The 26046-nt window shown below is 36.9% G+C and overlaps 3 protein-coding genes across 3 annotated transcripts; all 3 read left to right on the plus strand.

Annotated features, from left to right (window-relative positions):
• Window positions 1-2358: 2358 nt before the first annotated feature.
• LOC149018257 (caffeic acid 3-O-methyltransferase-like) lies at window positions 2359-4476 on the plus strand. The gene is made up of 4 exons (XM_089154323.1): window positions 2359-3053; window positions 3145-3455; window positions 3894-3958; window positions 4051-4476. The coding sequence occupies exons 1-4, from the start codon at window positions 2650-2652 to the stop codon at window positions 4351-4353; spliced, it is 1083 nt and encodes a 360-aa protein (XP_089010449.1). The 5' UTR covers window positions 2359-2649; the 3' UTR covers window positions 4354-4476.
• An 11331-nt stretch (window positions 4477-15807) lies between these two features.
• LOC149018258 (caffeic acid 3-O-methyltransferase-like) lies at window positions 15808-17759 on the plus strand. Its single transcript, XM_089154324.1, has 4 exons — window positions 15808-16275; window positions 16364-16674; window positions 17165-17229; window positions 17322-17759. Exons 1-4 carry the CDS (start codon window positions 15872-15874, stop codon window positions 17622-17624), a joined length of 1083 nt encoding a protein of 360 aa, XP_089010450.1. The 5' UTR covers window positions 15808-15871; the 3' UTR covers window positions 17625-17759.
• A 5738-nt stretch (window positions 17760-23497) lies between these two features.
• Window positions 23498-25362, plus strand: LOC149018259 (caffeic acid 3-O-methyltransferase-like). The gene is made up of 4 exons (XM_089154325.1): window positions 23498-23977; window positions 24069-24379; window positions 24858-24922; window positions 25028-25362. Exons 1-4 carry the CDS (start codon window positions 23574-23576, stop codon window positions 25328-25330), a joined length of 1083 nt encoding a protein of 360 aa, XP_089010451.1. The 5' UTR covers window positions 23498-23573; the 3' UTR covers window positions 25331-25362.
• Window positions 25363-26046: the final 684 nt, after the last annotated feature.

The raw sequence follows: 26046 nt of genomic DNA on the forward strand, positions 1-26046 counted from the left end.
AAGTAATGTTCCACTTTTTTTTTTTTTTGGTAAAAAAGTAATGTTGCACTTGATCCCTAGCTCACCTTCTTGCTAGGGTCTGAGGGTCTCAATTTGGTACGTTAATTGTATTTGATATGATATGATACATGATACCAATTACTTTTTTTTTTTTGATAACGGATACTAATTACATTTACCCCATACCACTGCCATGAGGAGTTCCAAACAGTATAGTTATGTCATACTGTTACTATTAGATTCATTTAGTATAAAATCATGTCAGTATTCGGTATGGTATTGGTATCATATAGGTCATTTGTATCATTTTATCCATGCCAATATTGTATCATATATCAAGTAGACATGTATGTCATGCCAATATCATATCTTTTATATTTGGAATTATATGGTATGGTATAAGCATCATGGTTTTAGTTTTGGTAAGTTGTATGAAATAACACCCTCATTAGCGAGTCTAGATCCTCCACTTGCCAAGGTAAAGGTCTGTGCTTCCTTCACACTTCTCCATCACATAATAATGGTGAAACCTACCTATGAATGTTGACAAAATAAATTAGACGTTGGTCCCACGTGAACCTCCCTTCTAATATGTGGTAAAATAGTGTGAGGAGAGCACTCCTCACCAAGAGGCACCTTAAAATTAAATTTTTTTAAACAAAAAAGGTTTTTAGTAGTTGGTACTTCCCTTATATTGCTAGGGATCCAACTTCCCACTTGCTAGTTTTGCATGCCCTAGGGCTATGAGTTCACGATATACTCAATATGCCAATCTAGTGGTTGGTATGTTCACCATTTAGCATATGGTTGAGGTAAGCATACAATAATAGGAAATAAAGGACGTGTATCCTACTCCTAGAATGAAGGTTTTATCTGGTCATTTAAAATAGAGAACTTAGTGGTAGACCTTAAATAACCTTAGAAGTCGTGAAAAAAAAAATGCATTGTATAGATATCATATCTAGTATATTTCCAAAAAAAAAAAACATTATATCTAGTATGACCTTAAATAGAGTTGTTTAAATATAATAATTTATGTAACTGACCCTGTTTAGTGGGAATGATATTTATTAATATTGCCATTGTTGTTGGTAGGATTGAAATGGTAAGGGAGTCTGAGACATATGGTCCCAACTCTGCTAGTAGGGTTTTAACAATCCTACCATTGATAGCGAAGTAAATTTAGGTTTTATCACTCTTGTTTTAAGGCATTATAATCAAATTCCTCTAATTCAAACAAAACTTTGTGATTAATGTCTCCTAGGTTTATTAGAGTTGGGATCATCCATCTTCACGGGTAGAGGATTGTGCTCTAGAAAGAAGAAAAAAATTGGAGGGGGGGGGGTGTTTCTTAATTAGCTTGGTCTAATATTTTGAGTGATGCATCAACTTTCCCACTAGTCTTTTGATAGTAGCCTTAATCAGCTAGTTACAATCTTTATTCTTTAGTCGACAATAGGCTTCATAGGTTTATCACAGAGAAAGCAAGAGAAAGATTTGCTTTGAAGAATGGATAACCTCAATCCTAGCAAGTATGTTAAGATTCTTACTAGGAAATAAAGGATGTGTATCCTACTCCTAAGATGAAGGTTTTATTCAGTCATTTAAAGTAGAGAAGTTAAGGAGACTTTAGATAAGCTTAGAAGTCCTGAGAAAGAACATACGTGACGTGGGCATTATTTCTAAGTACGACCTCAAGTAGAGCTAATTAGAAGGCAAGAATTTGCATAGATAACCCCATTTAGTTGGGATGAGATTTATTAATATTGTTGTTGTTCTTAGTAGGATTGAAATGGTAAAGAATTTTAAGACATCTAGATCCCAACTCTGGCAATAGTGTTTTAACAATCCTACGAAGTCAAAGCAGGTTTGTCAATCTTGTTTAAGGCATCGATCATAGCTAGATTCCTTACCTTCACTCAGAACTTTATGTTCAATGTCTCATAGGTTTCTTAGAGTTGGGATTATTTATCTTCACGGTAGAAGATTGTGCTCTCCCAAATATTCCTTTTGCCACTATTCATTTTTGAGGTAGATATAAAGGGGGGGGGGGGGGGGGGGGGGGGGGGGGGGGGGGGGGAGAAGAGAAGAGGGGGGGGGGGGGGGGGGGGGGGGGGGGGGGGGGGGGGGGGGGGGGGGGGGGGGGGGGGGGGGGGGGGGGGGGGGGGGGGGGGGGATTAACCCCGGGGGGGGGGGGGGGGCCCAAAAAAACCGAAGGATATGTCAATGCCGTCGTGGGTAGAAGTTCCGGAATCAGCTCCTCACGTATTGAATTTCAATAAATTGTTTTTCTTCCGAAGTATTTTTATTAATTGGGACCGATTTAAGACAATGAGCCAGCCAGTTGTCCCTCTTGGAGACTTCTATACACAATTCAAAATCGTATCAAGAGGTTTCTTATGGTGGAGCTGACCCGTGCCCTTTTCCTTATTTCAGATGGAAGTTTTATATGAAATCATCTTCCTCCACCAGAGGTGGTCACCCCTTTGGCAAAGATATCAAAGAGCTCGAGTAGATTCCGTTATTCATCTCAAGATTTAAAATGATCGAACTTAAAGCAATGCAAGTCTTGTCTATATAAGTTTCTTTTGTTTGCCAAATTGCCGAAGGGTTACGCTTCTCTAAATCTTGAACCCATCCATCAGAACCATGCCTTCAACAATAACCCACCAGTTCTCAGCCATGGATGAAGTATTTTTTGCATCAGAGCTAGCAACTGGTTCCATAGTTCATATGGTGCTGAAAGCTGCTATAGAGCTCAATCTGCTAGAGATCCTGTCAAAAGCTGGCCCAGGAAAACAGCTTTCAGCTATAGAGCTTGCTGCTCAGCTCCCTACAAAAAACCCAGATGCCCCTGAAATGCTTGATCGTATGTTGCGTCTCTTGGCCAGCTATTCCATACTCACTTGTTCTCAGATCACTACTGAAGATGATCGAGTTCAAAGGATCTATGGTTTAGCTCCTGTTTCCAAATACTTGATTCCAAACCAAGATGGAGTTTCATTATCTCCTTTGCTCCTCATGGTTCATCACAAGGCCTACATGGATAGCTGGCGAGTTGATACAACTCTACTTGAATTGTTTTCCTTTTTTATTTTCTTCTCATGGCTTCTTATTAATACCTTGACCTGAAAGATAATGCAGGTACCACTTGAAAGATGCAGTTCTTGAAGGAGGTATTCCATTCAACAGGGCCCATGGAATGCAAATCTATGAATACCTTGGAATGGATCCAAGGTTTAATGAAGTTTTCAACAAAACAATGGTTAACCTCTCCATCTCAGTGATGAAGGGAATACTTGAAATTTATAATGGGTTTGAGAAGGCAAATGTGGTGGTTGACGTGGGTGGTGGACTAGGAGAAAATATCAATTTAATCACTTCCAAGTACGCTAAGATTAAGGGCATTAACTTTGATTTGCCACATGTGATAGCTGCTGCTTCTGCTTATACTGGTATTGTTCTAGATTACTGAATCATGTTACATCCCTTCATTGGTGTTCTAATATTTCCTTGGATTTCCTGCTGGCTTTTTGGAGTTACCTTGCCCTCGTTGGATCACCAGTACCCTTTGTCCCTGTCCATCGCACCACCTGTGTTGCTCAGGCATGAGGGGCATGATGACTTGACATCATTTTCACCTTTCTCTGGCTTATCATTGGTGATCTGTTCAGGGACTCTACAATGGCAACTAAGCACTACAGTTGTGCTTGTTGCAGGATTTAACCCAACACTTTATGGCATGATGGAACTGAAAACAGCCATGCACCACCCTGAATATTTTGGGGAGTGTTAGAATGCCATCCTCAACACAAAATAATTGATCAAGATCAGCTTCTATCTTTCTATTTCAAGTTCTATTGATTGTGATAGGTTCACAACTTCTATTTTAGGGGTGGAGCATGTTGCAGGAGATATGTTTCTGGGTGTTCCAAAAGGCGACATCATCATATTGAAGGTGAGTTTGCCTAGTTAAACATTAAAATGAGAATCATTTAGGTTCACTATTTTTACTTCCTTTATCTAATTGTTGTTTCGTGAACTTTGAAGATGATACTTCATAACTGGGGAGATGACCACTGCGTGAGTTTATTGAAGAAGTGCTATGAAGCACTACCAGAAGATGGAAAAGTGGTGGTTGTGGAGATTCTCCTTTCACCAAAGCTTGAAACTGATTTATTGACCAGAGAGGCTTTTCGAGCAGATTTGCTCATGATGACTCAACACATTGGAGGAAAGGAGAGAACGGAGATGGACTATAAGGCCTTGGCAAAGGAAGCTGGCTTCAGTGGTTGCAGATTCATATCTCGTGTCTTTTCCTCCTCAGTCCTGGAATTCCATAAAACAATTTGATATTTCTATCAGTTGTTCCTCATCAGCTACTAGCTAGAACCACATTTGTTGTTCTTCAATTGTACCATTTAATTCTTCTGGGTAAGATGTTAACTCTTTCATGCAATGCAAGCAATTTCTTTAATGGGTTAATCTTTTGAGAGCTGATCATATTTTCGTACAAGGATATTAAAAGCACTTTGGGTCAACAAACATGGCATCCACTGTGGGTCCCACATGTTCCCTTGTCGTAAGTTACACATTCACTGGGGACAAAGGTTTTATAGGGATTTTTATTTGCGGCAGCAGCTGCCTGCTGCTGCCGATGGTGAGGATTATGCCACGTAAACATGAGTAAATCGAACGGTTGTAAACTAAAAGGGAGGGTATGTATGTAAATACAAAAATTTACTTTTACATTTGAAGGTTTGAAAATGTTGAAATTTACAAAATGACATCCCTACCTTTACCGATGAATCCCCAATTCTTCGTACACCTTTCATTTTTAATGGTAGCTAAGATGAAACCAGTCACCAACACCGTTCCTAAACGCATCCCTGAAAGCTCCGGCATTCTTTTGATGTTCTTTATGGATCACTTTGACGGAACCCCACTTTCAACCCAGAGAGGATTCGATGAAACCTTTCTGGAGATGGCGTCACTGGTGGTGCCGGAGATCAGTTTTCCCTTGAAATGTTTGCACTAATGGCGTCTTTCGGGGATAAATCCGGTTGTTCGGGATCGAGATTCGCCGGAGTCTTCGAACTCGCCCCATGATTTCGGAATTCGACTAAACCCTTGGTACCGGCGGGAGAAACCTCGAGCTCGCGAATCATATCAAGAGCAAACTCGGTCCGATTCGTTTCTCCGGAATCGGATGGCCGAACTCAAGAATTGGGGGAGAAGTGAAGGAGGGCCCCTATAACGGCCGATCGCATGATAAGAAGATTATATGGTCGAGAATGCCGATGATTTTGTAACTCGGTTGATGTATTGACATGATAACAATACTTCCGCTCTGAGCGATTCGTTGAAGAACCTTCACAACCATGTAAGCAGTCGTTGAGTCCAAACCCGAAGTGGGTTCGTCGAGGAACAAGATGATGGGATCGTGAATCATGTCGGTTCCAATCGAAACACGGTGGCGCTCTCCGCCAGAGACGCCTCTATGTCCTTCATCGCCGACCACCGTCCTTGCCGCGTTTCTCAGACCAAGCTGGTTGATGAGAGCTTGAACCCTAGTTTTCTTCTTTGATTTTGACACAGAATGAGGCAGCCTGAACTCGGCGGAGAACATAAGCGTCTCTTCCACAGTTAGCATCGGATTCGTCGAATAGAACTAGGGATGTCATTTTGTAAATTTCAACATTTCCAAACCTTCAAATGTAAAAGTAACTTTTTCGCCTTTTAGTTTACAACCGTTGGATTTACTCATGCGTACGTGGCCTAATCCTCACCATTGGCAGCGGCAGCTGCTGCCGCAAATAAAAATCCGTTTTATAGTGGAGATCCTCTCAACCCATCCATGGACACCCCGACTCACGTTTGTATGGGACCACCCACACGCACATGAGAGTGGGTCAGTAGTGTGGGTCCCACACTAATGGGAGTCTGGGTGAATGAATGGAGTGTTAGGCTAGGGTGGAGAGGTTTTGACTCAAGGTTTCAGGGGTAGTCCCAAAAACATTGTATGATCAGAGTCAAAGGATTTCAATAAAACTTTGTGGGTCTCAAACCACCCAAACTGACTTCCAGCTTGAAATTGAAAATATGTTTTCGACTCAATAGGCGGTTTGGGTCACAAATTAACTAGCCATGGCAAGGTCAAGTGGAGTTTTGGTTTAGCATCAAGCAAGGTTATCCACTTGTTACTATCTATCTCTTGGAGCCCCATTAGACATATAATCTGTTCAATTATTAAAGTTAAAAAGGGTGAATTAGAGGATGCAATTGCACAAATAATTATAACAACGTAGATAAAATGTGTCTAAGGGAGAGAGGGAATTTAAATTTGGGGTATTGTGTGGTGTGTCTCATTACAACTTGAAAGAAAATTTTATGAGATAGTTGAACAACCAATATTTCATGTATGGAGCTGAATGTGGCCAGTAAAGACAATATATAAGCAAAGTTGTGTGGTTGGATGAGAATGTTAAGATCTAAGTGGGAATAATAGTGTCAAATAAGTACTATGCAAATTAAATCTAATAATGGAGTATTTATCATGATATATTTAACTTAATTTCTTTTCCATCCACATATATGGAGGTGTAATATCAGTATGTTATTAAGGAGTGTCGCTAATTTTGATTATAATTATTGTCTTCATATTGAAATAGAATAGATGAAAACAAATTAAAAAAATATGGAAATTTGTTAATAATGTCCAACAAATAAGAAATGTTACTCTAAATAACCTCATAAACTTCTAGAAGTCCTATTTATGCTTATGCATTTATGAAATATATATATATATATATTAGTAACAACAATAAGCTCGTTCCTTGGTGTATTGGGAACTGGAGGATAGAGCACTAATTGAAGCCTAGCATAAATATTAAAGCAGATGGCTTTCCACATTTTGTCATAGGATCTAGTTCTACCATCTATAGTAGTGTGACGTATACTACTCAAAGTCTGAGAAGCATGTTGAATAACATGGTTTGAGATCTCGGTCTTGACCTAGATCTCGGCTTGCCAAGGAACTGAGTTTTCAGCTGAGTTTACCAAATCCTGCTTAACTCAAGTGCATCTTGAGGGGTTTTAGGGCTTAGGTGGGGTTGAAACTTTCTATTCAGCCTATTTTAGGTGTTCTAAACATAATGATGGCCTTAGATTTGTAAGAACACAAATATATATATAAAAGTTCCAACTCGACCCTAACTTTAAAACTGAAATGCTGAAGGGATGAACATACAGACTTATAAAACATGAAATACCACACCATTAATTGATATAAATGAAAATGTAAAGATTGAATGTGATAATTGACATCAAACATGTTTAGCTGTTCACCATTCCACACTATGACATTACAACATGAGAGTGTAAGGCTACAAGCATCTTGAGTACAAGGATGAAGTTAAATAATTGACTAAGTGACTAAGTAGCTTCTCCTCCTCCAACTCTTGCTCCAACAGCACCAGCACCAGCTCCACCAGCTTTAGGTCCTATAAGTCCTCTATGTTGTTTAACAAACTCAGTCAAGTTATCAAGAATAACAACCCTTACATGAGGGGAAGCAAAGCACTTGGGTGTATCCATATAATACACAATCAAGTGCCACTTGAACCTTAATTTTCATTATTTATTAATTTTAATTTCTTACAAAAATATTTTTTTTAATTTCAAAAAGTACAAAAAATAATAATAAAAATAAAGAAAAGAAAAAAAAAATTTGTTCCATGAAAGTGTAGATTGGACAATGATACGCAACATACATTTAATCCACACTCAAACACCTGATGTAGAAAATATTACTTGAAAAAAAATTAAACTATAGAAGAAACTCACCTTCTTTGAATAATGGCTTGAAAATCACTTGATTCTTGTCAATTAGTGGTTGTTGATGAGCTGAATACAGTGTTCATGCAGTGTATGGGAAGATCCGACAGTTTTCTTGCAAAGCACTTGAAGCAGCTCGGGAAGAAAAGATGTTAAGAAGGTCAAGATGAGACGGGATATTTTGTCTCAACTCAAAGAGACCTCATATTTGAAAAGGGAAAACTTGAACTCAAATCCCGAGAACCCAGATCTAAAACCGAGACTTGGCTGAGATGGAAACTCCTTGGGTCTTGCAAAAGAACTTGACTTGGTTTTGCAAAATATTGAGATCTCGCGAGACCTCAAACCATGTTGAGTAATAGTTGGAGCCCTTTCTCAATCTAGCTCATTAGTGATCATACAACCATAAAGCTCCCTACCCTTAGTCACAACCCAAAAAATAAAATAAAATAAAATAAAACAAAACAAAATAGAAGAAGAAGAAAAATTTAAAAAAAAAAAAAGAAGAAGAAGAAGAAAATATAGTTTTTTGAGCAAGATTGTAGTATGATTTAACTAGTAATGTATGTACATTCCTTTCTTCCCTCTCAACTCAAGAGATAGGGAGCTATAGTTCTTGAGCAGATCTTAAAGGAAATTGGTACTCTAAATTTTTTTCAATGTTGAAACTTCTTTTAGTTTTAGGACTAATAAAATGTTTCTTTGCAATTATCTTTAAGCATGGTTGTCAAGGTGGACTGCCTTTGCACCCAAGTGCTTGGACAAGTAGGGTCCCCTTGTTATGTCTCTTTGCATCTAGACCTCTCCCAATATCTTAAGTCACTTAGATCCTGTAGCATATAACTGTGATACCAAAACTGTGATCTTTATGTGAAAACTATCGGTCCACCAGCTAAGTTTATCTCAAGGTACAGTTTTTAATGTTTTGATAATACACCTGCAAGGATGTACCTTTTTTTATTTTTATTTTTTATTGCATATTGTATTACTTTTATTTGTTTTGGGATTGCAGGTTGCTTGTTTAGTTTTGGTGTAGCTCTTATACAGTGCCTCTTATTTTTTTTTTTTGATTTTTTTTGATGAGAAGATTTCAAACTAGAGATCAAATCTATGGGTTATTTTATATTGTTTGGTGTGGGGGTCCTCTATTTTGCGCGGTTTGGGGTGGTTTTGTCTGTTCCTCCTCTGTTGTTTGGGGGATCCATTAAGCTACTTAACACAGTGATATGGGTTTGTTTGTGATATATTTGTGATATAAAGGGCTCTATGGAGTTAATAGACACTTCTAGTGCTAGTTTAACAATCCAATATTGTTGGAGCAAGGGGGAAGGGGACATAAAATTTGCATTGCTGTCGCAACATCTACCAAAATAGTTACTGCATGTATAGGCCAAGCCTTGGTTGTGGGTTTTAGCAAGAGAGTTGGTATATCAAGGTGATTACTCCAAATCTCTCAGATTTCCAACCCTTATTGTGTTGCCTTGACAATGTCTGCCTTCAAGCCAAAAAGAGTTGCCTCTAGATCATTAGTTATATTTAATTTTCCATAGTTAACAAACTAGACATGTCCTTCCTAATATATTCCTATGCTCCATTCCATGCTCTCTAGCCGTTTGTTATGTATTCCTGCACATAGCAAGACATGATCATTAGTATTCATTAGATAATTATAAATATTACCTATAAATTGTTGGGATTCTTTTAAAGGGTGTTGCTTAGATGTTGCCTCTGAACCAATACTACCACCATCTCTCAAACCTTTTAATGTTATTGTCACTCAGGTTTGCCACTTTATGATGTATACTCCTGATGTTATTTTATGATTGTCAATTAAAACTGTAGCCCATAGAGATCTAAAACTAGAAAGAAAAAAGAAATGGGATTTCCTGAGCTTGATTATCCTATCCTCAATTTATTCCATGTGTGACATGCATCATGAGATAAAGAAATGTGTAAGCAACCTGACGAAATATTGGTATAATGTTCTCATAACAGCTAGTAGTTTTCAATGCTTTAGTATCCAATAAGACGTCCCATCTTTTTTCATAATAAAAGAAGAGAAAATCACAGCAGTGACCCCCTCTAGCTTATTCACTATGTAATTAGAACCTTAAAATATCCTTGTGGGATATATAATTCAACACTCCCCTTAAAGTTAGGTGCATATATATCAAGTGTGCCCAACTTGCACAAAATAGGATTAAATAACTACCCAACCAACCCTTACCATGAACAATTAACCAACTCAGCATCTATCTTCACAAAGCGCATACTAATCTTTCAAATCTCCTCCTACATGGTTTGGTCATACTTCTCTAGATCATAGACAATACTAATCACAACTTTGTTATCACAATACTAGTATACAACATCAAAGGGAGATGAAGAAAACCATAAGATCTTGGAGTTAGCTTCGAAGTCACAGTGACTCACAAACACCCATATGTCATGCCATAGCTTGAAGTTTTGTTTTAGTGCTATACCTTGTTACAACTTACAACACTTCGTTTCTTGCTGTGCCAAGTGACAAGGTTACCTCCTATACATGTACAATATCCTAAAGAATATCCACCTACAAAGGCTTCAATATAGAGATGATTATGCAGTTACAAAATGACCCCTTGTCATGGGTTGACTTCAACTCATGGGAATACAGTGTAGAGCCACAATATAAGTGGAATGGTGATCATGCATACTGTTAATACAACCTAGAGGGGGGTTGAATAGATTGCAACTAGTGGACTTGCCCAATTTCTTGGTTTGATTGTGATTTCAAGATAAATTGAAAATTCAAATGATTTTTAAATAATGCAATCAATCCACAAGACAAATATTTATAGTGGTTCAACTTTACAAGTCTACATTTACTCCTCTCTTGGCCTCAAAAGAGTATTTCACAAGTGATTCTCTTTCAATACAAGGGGTAGAGATCAAATCCTTTACAATCTATGTTTATTAGGGCAAGAGAACCTTTTACAATCTTTATTCTAAGTAGGGCAAGAGCACCCTTTACAATCTTTGTTCTAAATAAGGCAGGAGCACCCTCTACCAATTCTAATTCAACCCATACTATAATTGAACAATCAATACAACTTGAAGAAGTAAAGGATATTACCTAATAAGGGAGTGATACTTTACCCCTTGTGTAAATGTGATGCAATGAGGAATGTATGCTCAAGATAATGAAATGCACCACCAAGAAGTCCCAATGGCCTTCAATAACTCCAAGCTTGACAGCTTTGGAATGTCCTTCAAAGTTGAATGGGGTTGGAAGGCAAGTAATCAATGCTAATTCACCAAATGATAGCTTTGAGAGTTGTGAGGGAGTAATAGCTCAATAGACAAGGTAGGAACTCTCAAATGAGGGTAGTTGGGTTTATAAAGAAGTCATTCAATTGCTTGGCCCAACCTCCCAACGAATATAAAATTTCAGTGAAATATTGCTCCAAACGGACGGCTGTCTGGTCAGACGGAGCTCCTTTTTCAAATTTTATTCTTTAAAATATACCCGTTAGGCTTATGTCAGGACCAGACAGACGACCATCTAGTCAAATGGAGCTTTGTCTCAAAAATTTTATCCATTAAAATATACCCATTAGGCTTATGTCAAGACCAGACGGACGACCGTTTGGTTAGACAGTTGTCTGTTTGGCTTAGACAAGCCAGATGAAGCATCGTCTGACTTAGACAAGCCAGACAAAGCACCATCTGGCTTAGACAAGCTAGAAGAAAGCTATCCTTCCTTCAACGATGTTCTTGCAGATAAGGATCAAGAAACTGCAAGGCACGATAATGGGAGATTGATCCTAGCTTTGTTAGCCACATCAAGAATGTATTGCCCGGTGATGTGGTTTTACAGTAATCCTTGAAACGGGTGCAACTTTTGATCTGGGAAGAATTATGGAACCTAAAACATATCAAAATAAACGGTTTGTCGAGCACTACAGCCTCCCTACCTGGGTTTACATGGTAAGCAACATTTTGACCACCGTATTCCATCGTTTAATGGGTTTTTGGGGCATTTTTAGTGTCCTAGTTAGATTTGGATTTCTAATTTTAGTCATTTTAGCTTTATTTTGTTTTACCCTAGTATTTTTAGGGTTTTGTAGTTATAGATAAGTCTTACTATTATCTTGTATGGGGATTCACATTTTGAATAATAATTCTCATTTTATCAGAGTTCTTATAATTCTTTATTATACGCTATACTCTGCATCACTGGGGCCTTGGAATTTTTTCAAGCTTTATAGTGAAAGTAGCTTGCCTTAGTAAATTGTCATTGCTGTTATCCCTTCATGTCCAGCATTGGCTCCAAAGAGCCTGGATATTAACATTGCAAAACGATCCAGAGCTTCTTACAGACTTCCTTCTCACAAAGATGCTCTTCATGATGCTAGAGAGAGTGGCTGAAGTTGCTAATGTGAGTTCTCACAGAAAAAGAATGCTAGCATGGGGAGTAGTGTTTGGCCTTACGGATGTCCAAGCTACCATCATAGTTCTCTGTATCCTATTTAACGAAAAATATAATCAGCCTATTTACGAGGCCCAACATATCAGGTCTATGGGCTTTAACTAAAGTACATTGTTTGGAAACTAGTCCTTAAGTAATGTTCCACTTGCTCACCTTCTTGCCAGGGTCTGAGGGTCTCAATTTGGTAAAAGGTAAAAATGGTATTTGATATGAAACATGATACCAATTACGTTTTTTGGGGATAACGGATACCAATCACATTTACCCCATACCACGAACAGTATAGTTATGTCATACCATTACTATCAGTTTCAGTTGGTATAAAATCACATCAGTATTCGGTATGGTATTGGTACCATAGAGTTCATTTGTATCATTTTATCCATGCCAATATCGTATCATATATCAAATGAACATGTATGTCATGCCAATATCATATCTTATATATTTGAAATTATATGGTATGCTATAAGCATCATGGTTTCAGTTTTGGTAAGCTGTATGAACTAACACCCTCATTAGTAAGTCTAGATGTTCCACTTGCTAAGGTAGAGGTTGGTGCTCCTTTCACACTTCTTCACCACATAATAGTTGTGGGGCCTACTTCTATATGTTGACAAAATAAATAAAAAGTAAGTCCCATTTAGACCTCCTTTAATCTAATATGTGATGAACAGAGCACTCTTCACTAGGGGGCACCTTAAAAGTAAAATCTTTGTTAAACAAAAAAAATGTTGTTTGGTAGTTGGTACTTCCCTTATACTGTTGGGGATCCGATTTCCCACTTGATAGTTTTGCATGCCCTATGCCTATGAGTTCACGATATACTCAATATGCCAATCTAGTGGTTGGTAAGTTCACCATTTAGCATATGGTTGAGGCAAGCATACAATAACAGGAAATAAAGGACGTGTATCCTACTCCAAGAATGAAGGTTTTATCTGGTCATTTAAAATAGAGAACTATTAGTGGCATACCTTAAATAACCTTAGAAGTCGTGAAAAAGGAATATGCATAGTGTAGACATTATATCTAGTATGACCTTAAATAGAGCTAATTTAAAGACAAGAATTCATGTAACTGACCTCGTTTAGTTGGGATGATATTTATTAGGGTAAATATCACTTACCTCCCCTCTTAGCTGGACAAATAGCACTTACACCCCCTCTTAGCTGGATAATATCATTTACCTCCCCTCTTATCTAGTAAATATATCAAACACCTCCCCTCGGTTTACTTTCTCGGTTAAATTTAACTTTTACCGTTAAATATTTTTCTAAAACCCCATACTACCCTTGGCTAAAAATATTTTTTTATTTTAAACCCTAAATTATTATAATCATCCTAACAGTTAAAATACTAAATTACCCTCAATTAAAATAATTATTAAAAACTAAAACATCATAGTTAAAACCCAAATTATCTTTAATTATTTAAAACCCAACATACCCTTCTTTTTTTTATAAATTTATCAAACAATTAAAAAAAAAAACGTACTACTATCAAGTAAATTAAAAATCCAATTAAAAAAAAAGGTATATTGATATAAAATTTTAAAAAAAAACCCAAAATAGTAGTACGTGTTTAATTTTATCAACATACCCTTTTTTTTTATTGTATTTTACTTGATAGTAATACGTGATTTTTTAATTGTTTGATAATTAAAAAAAAAAAAGGTACATTGGGCTTTTAATAATTAAAGATAATTAGGTTTCAACTATGGTGTTTTGGTTTTTAATAATTATTTTAATTGAGGGTAATTTAGTATTTTAACTGTTAAGGTGATTATGATAATTCAAGGTTTAAAATAAAAATTATTTTTAACCAAGGGTAGTATGGGGTTTTAGAAAAATATTTAACGGTAAAAGTTAAATTTAACCAAGAAAGTAACCAGAGGGGAGGTGTTTGATATATTTACTAGGTGAGGGGGGTAGTGATATTATCCAACTAAGAAGGGGTGTAAGTGCTATTTGTCCAGCTAAGAGGGGAGGTAAGTGATATTTACCCTATTTATTAATATTATCATTGTTGTTGGTAGGATTGAAATGGTAAGGGAGTTAGAGACATATGGATCTCAACTCTGCTAGTAGGGTTTTAACGATCCTACCATTGATAGCCAAGTAAATGTAGGTTTTGTTACTCTTGTGTAAGGCATTATAGCCAAATTCCCTTAATTCACTCAAAACTTTGTGTTAAATGTCTCCTAGGTTTATTAGAGTTGGGTCATCGATCTTCACCGGTAGAGGATTGTGCTCCCCAAATGTTCCTTTGCACACTATTCATTTATGAGCTAGACTAGAAGTGTTTGTTTCCCCCTTTTTTTTTTTTTTTTTTTTTTTTTTTTTTTTTTGGGTGGGGGAGTGTTTCTTAATCAGCTTGGCCTAATATTTTGAGTGATGCATTAACTTTCCCACTAGTCTTTTGATAGCAGCCTTAATCAGCTGGTTACCATCTTTATTCTTCAGTCAACAATAGGCTTCATAGGTTTATCACATAGAAAGCAACCCATTAAAATCAATCCCAGATAAAAGATCCATAGTTCCCATGAGACAGAAATATGTGCTTTGAAGAATGGATAACCTCAATCCTAGCCAGTACACTAAGATTCCTACTCCTAGGATGAAAGTTTTATCCAGTCATTTAAACTAGAGAAGTCAAGAAGACCTTAGATAAGCTTAGAAGCTTTGAGAAAAAAATACATGACGTAGGCATTATTGATTGAAAGGTAATAATTCGCATAGTTGATCTCATTTACTTGGGATGAGATTTATTAATATGGTTGTTGTTGTTGGTAGGATTGAAATGGTAAGGAATTTTAAAACATCCAGATCCCAACTCTGTAACAGTGTTTTACTAATCCTACAATTGATAGCCTAGTCAAAGCAAGGCCTGTCAATTGAGGCATCATCATAGCCAGATTCTCCACTTCACTGAGAACTTTGTGTTCAAACGTCTCATAGCGTTTCTTAGAATTGGGATCATCAATCTTCACCGATAGAAAATTGTGTTCCCTAAATATTCCTTTGCCAGTATTCATTTATGAGGTAGATATAAATGGAATGGATAGAGTTCTGAAATAAGTTGCTCACGTGTTCACTCTCAATAAAATCTTTTCCATCCGAAATAATTTTATTTATTTTTAAGCCAATGAGCTAGCCAGTTGTCCCTCTTGGAGATTTCTATACACAATTTAAAATCGTGTCAAGAGGTTCCTTAATGGTAGAGCTGATCCCGTGCCTTTCTCTTTATTTGAGATGAAGTTTTATATGATATCTTTTCCCTTCCACCGTGGCTGATCATGTGCTTTTCTGAGTTCAGGTGAAGTTTTAAATGATATCATCTTCCTCCACCAGAGGTGATCACCGTTTGGCGATGATATCTAAGAGCACCGAGTGGATTCCGTTAATTCATCTCAAGATTTAAAATGATCCAACCTTGTTTCTTTCCACTATAAATAGTGTCTTACGAACTTAAAGCAATGCAAGTCTTGTCTACAAGTTTTTTTGTTTGCCAAATTGCCGAAGGATTGGGCAGCTCTAAATCTTGAACCCATCCATCAGAACCATGCCTTCAACAATAACCCACCAGTTCGCAGCCATGGATGAAGTCTTTTTTGCATCAGAACTAGCAACTGGTTCCATAGTTCATATGGTGTTGAAAGCTGCTATAGAGCTCAATCTGCTAGAGATCCTGTCAAAAGCTGGCCCAGGAAAACAGCTTTCAGCTGTAGAGCTTGCTGCTCAGCTACCTACAAAAAACCCAGATGCCCCTGAAATGCTTGATCGTATGTTGCGTCTCTTGGCCAGCTATTCCATACTCACTTGTTCTCAGATCACTACTGAAGACGATCGAGTTCAAAGGATCTATGGTTTAGCTCCTGTTTCCAAATACTTGATTCCAAACCAAGATGGAGTTTCATTATCTCCTTTGCTCCTCATGCTTCATCACAAGGCCTGCATGGATAGCTGGCGAGTTGATACAACTCTACTTAAATTGTTTTCCTTTTTTATTTTCTTGTCATGGCTTCTTATTAATATCTAGACCTGAAAGATGCAGGTACCACTTGAAAGATGCAGTTCTTGAAGGAGGTATTCCATTCAACAGGGCCCATCGAATGCCAATCTATGAGTACCTTGGAATGGATCCGAGGTTTAATGAAGTTTTCAACAAAACAATGGTTAACCTCTCCATCTTAGTCATGAAGGGAATACTTGAAATTTATAATGGGTTTGAGAAGGCAAATGTGGTGGTTGACGTGGGTGGTGGACTCGGAGAAAATATCAATTTAATCACTTCCAAGTACCCTAAGATTAAGGGCATTAACTTTGATTTGCCACATGTGATAGCTGCTGCTCCTGCTTATACTGGTATTGTTCTAGATTACCGAAAATATATCTTTGATATTCTTAGATAAATGTAGGTATTCATTTTGAATCATGTTACATCCCTTCATTGGTGTTTTATTATTTCCTTGGATTTCCGGCTGGGTTTTTGGAGTTACCTTGCCCTCGTTGGATCACCACCCTTTGTCCTTGTCCATTACACCACTTGTGTTGCTTAGGGCATGATGACTTGACATCATCCTCACTTTTCTCTGGCTTATCATTGGTGATCTGTTTAAGGACTCTACCATAGTAACAAAGCACTAGAGTTGTGCTTTTTGCAGGATTTAACCCAACACTTTAACACTTTATGGCATGATCGAGCTGAAAACAGGCCTGCACCTCCCTGATATTGACATATATATATATATATGTTAGAACGCTATACTCAACACAAAATAGTTGATCAAGATCAGCTGCTATCTTTCTATTTCAAGTTCTATTGACTGTGATAGGTTCACAACTTCTATTTCAGGGGTGGAGCATGTTGCAGGAGATATGTTTCTGGGTGTTCCAAAAGGCGACATCATCATATTGAAGGTGAGTTTACCCAGTTAAACATTAAAATGAGAATCGTTCAGGTTCACTATTTTTACTTCCTTTATCTAATTGTTGTTCGTGAAACTTTGAAGATGATACTTCATAACTGGGGAGATGAGCACTGTGTGAGTTTATTGAAGAAGTGCTATGAAGCACTCCCAGAAGATGGAAAGGTGGTGGTTGTGGAGATTCTCCTTTCACCAGTGCCTGAAACTGATTTGTTGACAAGAGAGGCTTTTCGAGCGGATTTGCTCATGATGAGTCAACACATTGGAGGAAAGGAGAGAACAGAGAAGGACTATAAGACATTGGCAAAGGAAGCTGGCTTCAGCGGTTGCAGATTCATATCTCGTGTTTTTTCCTTCTCAATCTTGGAATTCCATAAAACAATTTAATATTTCTATCAGTTGTTCCTCATCAGCTACTAGCTAGAACGCATTTGTTGTTTTTCAATTGCACATTTAATTCTTCTGGGTAAGATGGTTAACTCTTTCATGCAATGCAAGTAATTTCTTTAATGGAATAATCTTTTAAGAGCTTATCATATTTTTGTACAAGGGTATTAAAAACACTTCATGACCACAAACATGGAATCCTTGGAATAATTTACACATTCATTGGACAAAGGTTTTATAGTAGATATCTTCTCAACCCATTCACCCAGACTCACATTAGTGTGGGACCACCCACACACATGATTGTGGTCAATACTGTGGATTCCACACTAATGTGAGTCTGGGTGGAGTGGCAAGCTAGGTGGAGAGGTTTGGACAAGGTTTTCGGGGTATAGTACCAAAAATGGTGTATGATTAGAGTCAAGGGGTTTCAATAAAACTTTGCGGGTCTTAAACCGCCCAAACTGATTTCCAACTTTGAGATTGAAAATATGTTTTCGACTCCAAGGGCGGTTTGGGTCACAAATTTATTGGCCATGGCAAGGTCAAGTGGAGTTTTTGTTTAGCATCAAGCAAGGCTATCCACTTTGTTACTATCTATCTCTTGGGCCCCATTAGGCATGTAAGCAATTGCACAATGAATTGCACAATGAATTATAACAACATAGATGAAATCTCTCTAAGGGAGAGAGAGAATTTACATTTGGAGTATTGTGTGGTGTGTCTCATTACAACATGAAAGAAAATTTTATGAGACAGTTGAACAACCAACATTTCAATTTTATGAGACAGTTGAACAATCAACATTTCATGTATGGAGCTGAGCTGAATGTGGCCGGTAAAGACAATATATAAATAAAGTTGTGTTGTTGGATGAGAATGTTAATATCTAAGTGGGAATAACAGTGTCAAATAAGTAATATGCAAATTAGATCTAATAATGGAGTATTTATCATGATATATTTAACTTAATTTCTTTTCTGTCCACACATATGGTGGCATAATATCAATATGTTATTAAGGAGTGTCGCTAATTTTGATTATAATTATTGTCTTCATATTGAAATAGATTAATAGATGAGAACAACTAAAAAAATATGAAATGTTACTCTAAATAACCTCATAAACTTCTAGAAGTCCTATTTATGTTTTGCTTTTTTTATATGTATTTTTTATGAATAAATTATCATTACTAAAACCCCAAGAAGAGGAAAAGGAGAGAACGTACAATAGAAGATGACTACAGAGTTGATGCAGTGTATGGGAAGATCTGATAATTTTCTTGCAAAAAACCTAAAGCAGCCAGGGAAGAAAAGAGGTCAAAAAGGTCTAGACTCAACGAGATATCTTTTCTTGACTTGACGGGACCTCATATTTAAAAGCGAAGACATGAACTCAAATCCAAGAAACCCAGATCTAAAAGCAAGATCTCGGCTGAGATGGGAACTCCCTGGGTCTTGCAAAGGAACTCGACTCAGTTTTGCAAAATATCGAGATCTCGTGAGACCTCAAACCATGTTGAGTAGTAGTTGGAGTCCTTTCTCAATCCAGCTCATTAGTAATCATACAACATTAAGCTCCCTACCCTTAGTCACAACCCAAAAAATTAAATTAAATTAAATTAATATATATAGTTTTCTGAGCAAGATTGTAGTATGATTTAACCAGTAGTGTAAATGAATCTCTTCCCTCTCTTTTGGGTTGGGAGCTAATGCTCTTAGATCCTAAAGGATATGAGTGCCCTAAATCTTTTTCAATGCTGAAACTTCTTTTAGTTTTAGGACTAATAAAACAGTTTCTTTGCAATTATATTTAAGCATGTTTGTCAATGTGGACTACCTTTGCACCTGGGTACGTGCTTTGACAACTAGGTCGCCTTGTTATGTCTCTTTGCATCTATACATCTTCCAATACTTTGGTTCACTTAGATCCTATGAGTAATATACAACTGTGATACCAGAACAATGATCTTTTTGTGAAAACTACTAGTCCACCAACTAAATTCATCTCAAGATTTTTTATGTTCTGATAATACACCTGCAAGGATGTACATTTTCTTTTTTTCTTTTTTTATCCTTTTTATTTTTATTGTATATTGTATTACTTTTGTTTGATTTTGATAGCAGGTTACTTTTCAGTTATGGTGTAGCTTTTATACTGTGACTCTTAATGTTGTGTATGTGTGTGTTTTTGTTTTGTGCCTTTTTCTTTTTTCTTCTTCTTTTTTCTTCTTCTTTTTTTTTTTTCTTTTTTTTTTTTTTTCTTCTTTTTTTTTTTATATGAAAAGAAAAGATCCATTAGCTACTTAGCACAGTGACATGGGTTTGTCTGTGATGTAAAGGGCCCTGTGGGGTTAATAAATGCTTCTTGTGCTAGTTTAACAAGCCATTGTTGGAGGATGGGGGAAGGGAACATACAATAGCTAGAATTTTATGTTGATGTTGCAAGATCTACCAAAATAGTTACTACATGTAGAGGCCAAGCCTATGTTGTGGGTTTTCGCAAGAGAGTTGGTATATCAAGGTGGTTGCTCAAAATCTCTCGAATTTCCAGTCCTTCTTGTGTTGCCTTGACAATACCTGCCTTCAAGACAAAAAGAGTTGCCTCTAGATCATCAGTTATATTTAATCTATGATAGTTGACAAACTGAACATGTCCTTCCTTATATATTCCCACGTTCCATCCCGTGCACATAATAAGACATGATATTACCTATAAATTGTTGGATTCTTCTAAAGGTTGTTGCTTAGATGTTGCCTCTGAACCAGTATTGCCACCATCTCTCAAACCTTTTTAATGTTATTGTCACTCATGTTTGCCACTTTATGTTGCCTACTCTGATGTTATTTTCTGATTGTCAGTTAAAATTGTAGCCCATAGAGATTAAAAAAAATGAAATGGGATTTCCTGAGCTTGATTATCCTATCCTCATTGTATTCCATGTGTTACATGCATCATGAGAAAAAGAAACGTGTTGCAACCTGATGAAATATTGGTATAATGTTCTCATAACAGCTAGTAAATCAATGCTTCAATTTCTAATAAGATGTCCCATCTTTTATTCATAATAAAAGAAGAAAAAATCACAGCAATGACCCCCTCTAGCTTGATTCACTGTGAAAGTAGAACCTTTAAATAACCTTTTGGGATACATAATTCAACACTCTCCTTAAAGTTGCAGCATATATGTCATGTGGGCCCAACTCACACAAAATAGAATGAAATTATTACCCAACCAACACTTACGATAAAGAATTAACCAACTGAGCATCCGTCTTCACAAAAGGCATACAAATCTTTCAAATCTCCTCCTACATGGTTTGGTTATACTGCTTTAGATCATAGACAATACTAATCACAGCTTTGTTATCACAATACTAGTATACAACATCAAAGGGAGATGAAGAAAACCAATAAGCTCTTGGAGTTAGCTTCGAAGTCACAGTAACTCATAAGTCATACCATTCATTAGCTTGAAGTTTTGTTTTGGTGATATAACTTCTCACAACACATTGCTTCTTGTTGTGCCAAGTGAAGAATAGGTTACCTCCTAAAGATGTACAATATCCAGAAGTGTATCCACCAAGAAAGAAAAGGCTTCGATACAGAGATGATTGTGTGGTTACAAAACGACCCCTTGTCTTGGGGTCGACTTCGACTCATGGGAATGCAGTGTGGAGCCCCAATATAAGTGGAATGGTGATCATTAATGTTTTGACTGGTCAAATTCATAGCAAACACAATGTCTGGTCTAGTATTTTGAGTGATGTGTCAACTTTCTCACTAATCTTTTGATAACAGCCTTAATTGGCTGGTTACCATCTTTATTCTTCAGTCGACAGTAGGCTTCATAGGTTTATCACAAAGAAAGCAACTCCTTAAATCAGTCTCTGATAAAAGATCCATAGTTCCCTTGAGAGAGAAAGATGTGCTTTGAAGAATGGATGACCTCAATCCTAGCAAGTACGTTAAGATTCCTACTAGCTAGGAAATAAAGGATGTGTACCCTACTCCTAATTGAAGGTTTTATCTGGTCATTTAAACTAGAAAAGTTAAGGAGACTTTAGATAAGCTTACAAGTCCAGAGAAGAAGAATAAGCTCACAGTTTTGGGTGGTTTTCCAGAAATATCTCTAATAAGAAGAAGGATAATGGAGTTTCTCTCATGTCTAACAATATAAGAGATTTTTTTTTCTTCTTTTTAAATGTGAGATGTGGAAAGGGGATACTGCAAAAAGAAATTGTGGTCTAGATGACTTAGATCATTTACACGTAAAATTCCAGGAGTCGTGTCTAACAAAGTCTCTTTCGTAGAAAAACCCAAGTGGAAAGTATGTTATATGAGCATGGTAGAGTATTTTCATCTCACGCAACATTCAATTTATTGATTCATTTTTCATGGAGATGCCCCATGATGGTGATTACATGATGGATCTTGAGCCCAAGAAAAATCTTCAAGAAAGTAAGGCATTCAATCCCTACCGACCAGAGTGACGGGTCATTCCAGGTGAGGATTAAAGTCAAATGAATGGAGCTTAAGACCTTTGTTATGTTGAAAAAGTCTTAAAAAAGTTTGGAATTTTTTTTTTTTTTTTTTTTTTTAGGAAAAAGGAAATTGCATTAATATTACGTCAAAAAATAGTTACAGATATTGAAAATAGTTCTTTTACGTTCATCTTGTAAGGTTGCTGCCGTTCTAGCATACCCCTCAAAATACATCTGGAGCACTGGCTTGTGAAAGGTTTGTATTCCGACCTTTTTGTCGTTGTTGCCAACTCTAGTATAATTGGCAGTTCCCGAAGAGTCTATTTTTTTCTTGAAGGCCATGGTAGGATATCTGCGATGTCAGGATTGTTTGTCCAAATTTCATCTACTTTAAACCCACTCTTGTCTGCACTTTCGATCTCCTGTTGCAGACCTCTTAGCATATTCTCCAAGATCTCGTTTTCGTTTCCTCTTCCAAAACTGATGGACGTTAAATGTCCGTCTCTGCACACTCCAGTGCCATCCAACCGCTCCTATTTGCTGATTAAAAATCCTTGCACATAGAATAATATTCTTGTTAGTCTGTGGCATTTTTGTACACCAATTTTCTCCTCTTTTAATATGATCTGTATTATTAAAAGGAACAGATAATTTGATGTTTTCTCCCTCTGTCTACAGCTTTAAATCTTTTATCTATTTCTAGATATTCCCTAGCACCATAAACGGGTTAGGTGTATTTAGATTAAAAAGTTTATTATTCCTCTCTTTCCAAATAAAATAGCACGAGATTATGAAAGTTAACATAAACTATCTGCTTTTGGAAGTTGTGTCACTCTTATTTGCTGGAGCTCTCAAGTTTTCTTGGACATGATTTGTTAGCTGAATTTTAAATGGATGAGGAAAAAAATATACTTTTCAAATACAACAGTGGGATGGAAAAGTGGACTAGAATGGTCAATGAAGATAAAAGATTTTTCTTAAATGCCAAATGTGGAATGCAGTAAGAGAATAAGAAATTATACATGATCCAGATTAGTCGCATATAAATATTAAAGTTATATTTCATCGAATTGCATTTCTAGAAGAATCCTATTAGTGGGAACGTGTTGAACTTGGTAACCCAATTTAACAAAACGTGTTGGACTGGTTTCAATTTTGGCGGCTATTTTCCATGAAGAGGTCAAATGATGGTGATTCCATGACCTATTTTATGGGATGAAATCCATGAAACTTCAAGAAAATAATTGAGCCATCCAGTTAATATTGACTGAGTGATAGGAGTTCGTATCATATTTTTCCATCACATATATCTCAAGATAGAAAATGATTTAGTCTTGTTTCTTTCCACTATAAATTGGGTTTTCAAAACTTGAAGCCATACAAATCTCATCTCCAAGTTTTTCTTTGCTGAAGTGCCAAGGCTTGCGCTTCTCTAACTCCTTAGCCCGGCCATCCACTCAGAACCATGCCTTCAACAGTAACCCAGCAGTTCTCAGCCATGGATGAAGTCTTTTTAGCATCAGAACTAGTAACTGGTTCCATAGTTCCTATGGTGCTGAAAGCTGCCATAGAGCTCAATCTGCTAGAGATCCTGTCAAAAGCTGGCCCAGGAAAACAGCTTTCAGCTATTGAGCTTGCTGCTCAGCTCCCTACAAAAAACCCAGATGCCCCTGACATGCTTGATCGTATGTTGAGTCTCTTGGCCAGCTATTCCATACTCACTTGTTCTCAGATCACTACTGAAGATGACCGAGTTCAAAGGATCTATGGTTTAGCTCCTATTTCCAAATACTTAATTCCAAACGAAGATGGAGTTTCATTATCTCCTTTTCTCCTAATGATTCATCACAAGGCCTACATGGATAGCTGGCGAGTTCATACAACTCTACTAGCTTGAATTGTTTTTTTTTTCCTTTTCTTTTCATGGCTTCTTATTAATATCTTGACCCAAAAAATGCAGGTATCACTTGAAAGATGCAGTTCTTGAAGGAGGAATTCCATTCAACAGGGCTCATGGAATGCAAATATATGAGTACCTTGGAATGGATCCAAGCTTTAATGAGGTTTTCAACAAAACAATGGTTAACCTTTCCATCTCATTGATGAAGGGAATACTAGAAATTTATACTGGGTTTGAGAAGGCAAATGTGGTGGTCGATGTAGGTGGTGGACTTGGAGAAAATATCAATTTAATCACTTCCAAGTACTCTAAGATTAAGGGCATTAACTTTGATTTGCCACATGTGATAGCTGCCGCTCCTGCTTATAATGGTATATATTATTCTAGATCTACTGAGAAGATATCTTTGATGTTCTTAGACAAATGAAGATATTCATATTGAGTCATGTTAAATTCCTTCAATTGTGTTCTATTATTTTCTTGATATCCGGACGGTTGTTTGGAGTTTACTTGCCCTAGTTGGATTGTGACCTTTTGTCCCGTCCATCGTAGCACATTTTTTGTCCACGATTTGAGAGGCATGATGTCATCCTCACATTTATGTGGTTTATGTATCACCAGCAGTCTATTCAGGGTTCAGGGTTCTAAACTCAAGGTGGCAGCTAAACACGAGGATTGCACTCGTTACAAGACTTAACCCAACACCTTATGACATAGCTGATGACAGCCATGCACCACATCAAATATTTTGGGTTTTTAGAACGTACACTATACTCAAACACAGAATAATTGATCAAAATCAGCTTCTATCTTTCTATTTCAAGTCTTATATATGAACTTCTGTTTCAGGGGTGGAGCATGTTGCAGGAGATATGTTTCTGGGTGTTCCAAAAGGCGACATCATCATAATGAAGGTGAGTATCCCAAGTTCATGACTTAAACATTAAAATGAGAATCATTTAGGTTCACCATTTTTATTTCCTTTATATAATTAATTGTTGTTTCTTGAAACTTTGAAGATGATACTTCATAACTGGGGAGATGAGCATTGTGTGAGTTTATTGAAGAGGTGTTACGAAGCACTACCAGAAGATGGAAAGGTGGTGGTTGTGGAGATTCTCCTTTCACCTGTGCCTGACACTGATTTTTTGACTAGAGAGGCTTTTCGAGCGGATTTGCTCATGATGACTCAACACATTGGAGGAAAGGAGAGGACAGAGAAGGACTATGGGGCATTGGCAAAGGAAGCTGGCTTCAGTGGTTGCAGAGTCATATCTCGTGTTTTTACCTCCTCAATCCTGGAATTCCATAAAACAATTTGATATTTCTATTGATTGTTCCTCATCAGCTACTAGCTAGAACACATTTGTTGTTTTTCAGTTGTATCGTTTAATTCTTCTGGGTTCAATGTTAACTCTTTCATCCAATGCAAGTAATTTTTTTAATGAAGTAATCTTTTGAGAGTCGATAATACTTTCTTGGAACAGACCATTTTGCATACTTGAACCCACGATCTCTTCACTCTGTGTTTGACCAACCAAACAACCTACAATGGTGAGAGCTGATAATATTTTTTTACAAGGATATTAAAAGCAATTGAGGAGCACAAACACTGAATCAACTATGGGTCCACATATGTCATTGATATAATTGACATATTCATAAGGGCCCAAAGGTTTTAGGGCATTGTACGAAAATTGGTGTATGATCAATAAAACCTTTATGGGTTTCAAGCAAACCGACTTCAAATCTAGCTTGACTCAAAGGGTGGTTTGGATTACGAATTAATTGGCCTAGCAGGCTCAAGTAGGGTTCAGGTTTAACCATGTCGGACCCTGTGGTAATTGAATTAAATAAAATAAATTATATAAATTGAGCATAAATAGTATACAAACCCACAAATCCTCAAGAGCTAAAGTGCATGAGCATCCCAAACAAACAGTTTTTTTCCAAGTAAAAATGAATGGGTATTCTTCAATGATAAACTATGAAGATATCAATCTTCTAAAGACAATACTTTCCCTCAAAACATCTAAAT

The sequence above is a fragment of the Hakea prostrata genome, chromosome 4, assembly GCF_041222555.1.
Source record: "Hakea prostrata isolate BN-2017 chromosome 4, UWA_Hpros_2, whole genome shotgun sequence".
In the NCBI taxonomy this organism is placed as follows: Eukaryota; Viridiplantae; Streptophyta; class Magnoliopsida; order Proteales; family Proteaceae; genus Hakea; species Hakea prostrata.

Bases quoted from the DNA above. Each gene is read 5' to 3' on its own strand.
- LOC149018257 (XM_089154323.1), top strand. From the start codon at position 2,650: ATGCCTTCAACAATAACCCACCAGTTCTCAGCCATGGATGAAGTATTT. The intron at 3,054-3,144 runs GCGAGTTGATAC...AAGATAATGCAG, and splicing joins AAGGCCTACATGGATAGCTG to GTACCACTTGAAAGATGCAG. The intron at 3,456-3,893 runs GTATTGTTCTAG...CTTCTATTTTAG, and splicing joins TGCTGCTTCTGCTTATACTG to GGGTGGAGCATGTTGCAGGA.
- LOC149018258 (XM_089154324.1), top strand. From the start codon at position 15,872: ATGCCTTCAACAATAACCCACCAGTTCGCAGCCATGGATGAAGTCTTT. The intron at 16,675-17,164 runs GTATTGTTCTAG...CTTCTATTTCAG, and splicing joins TGCTGCTCCTGCTTATACTG to GGGTGGAGCATGTTGCAGGA. The intron at 17,230-17,321 runs GTGAGTTTACCC...GAAACTTTGAAG, and splicing joins GCGACATCATCATATTGAAG to ATGATACTTCATAACTGGGG.
- LOC149018259 (XM_089154325.1), top strand. From the start codon at position 23,574: ATGCCTTCAACAGTAACCCAGCAGTTCTCAGCCATGGATGAAGTCTTT. The intron at 23,978-24,068 runs GCGAGTTCATAC...CAAAAAATGCAG, and splicing joins AAGGCCTACATGGATAGCTG to GTATCACTTGAAAGATGCAG. The intron at 24,923-25,027 runs GTGAGTATCCCA...GAAACTTTGAAG, and splicing joins GCGACATCATCATAATGAAG to ATGATACTTCATAACTGGGG.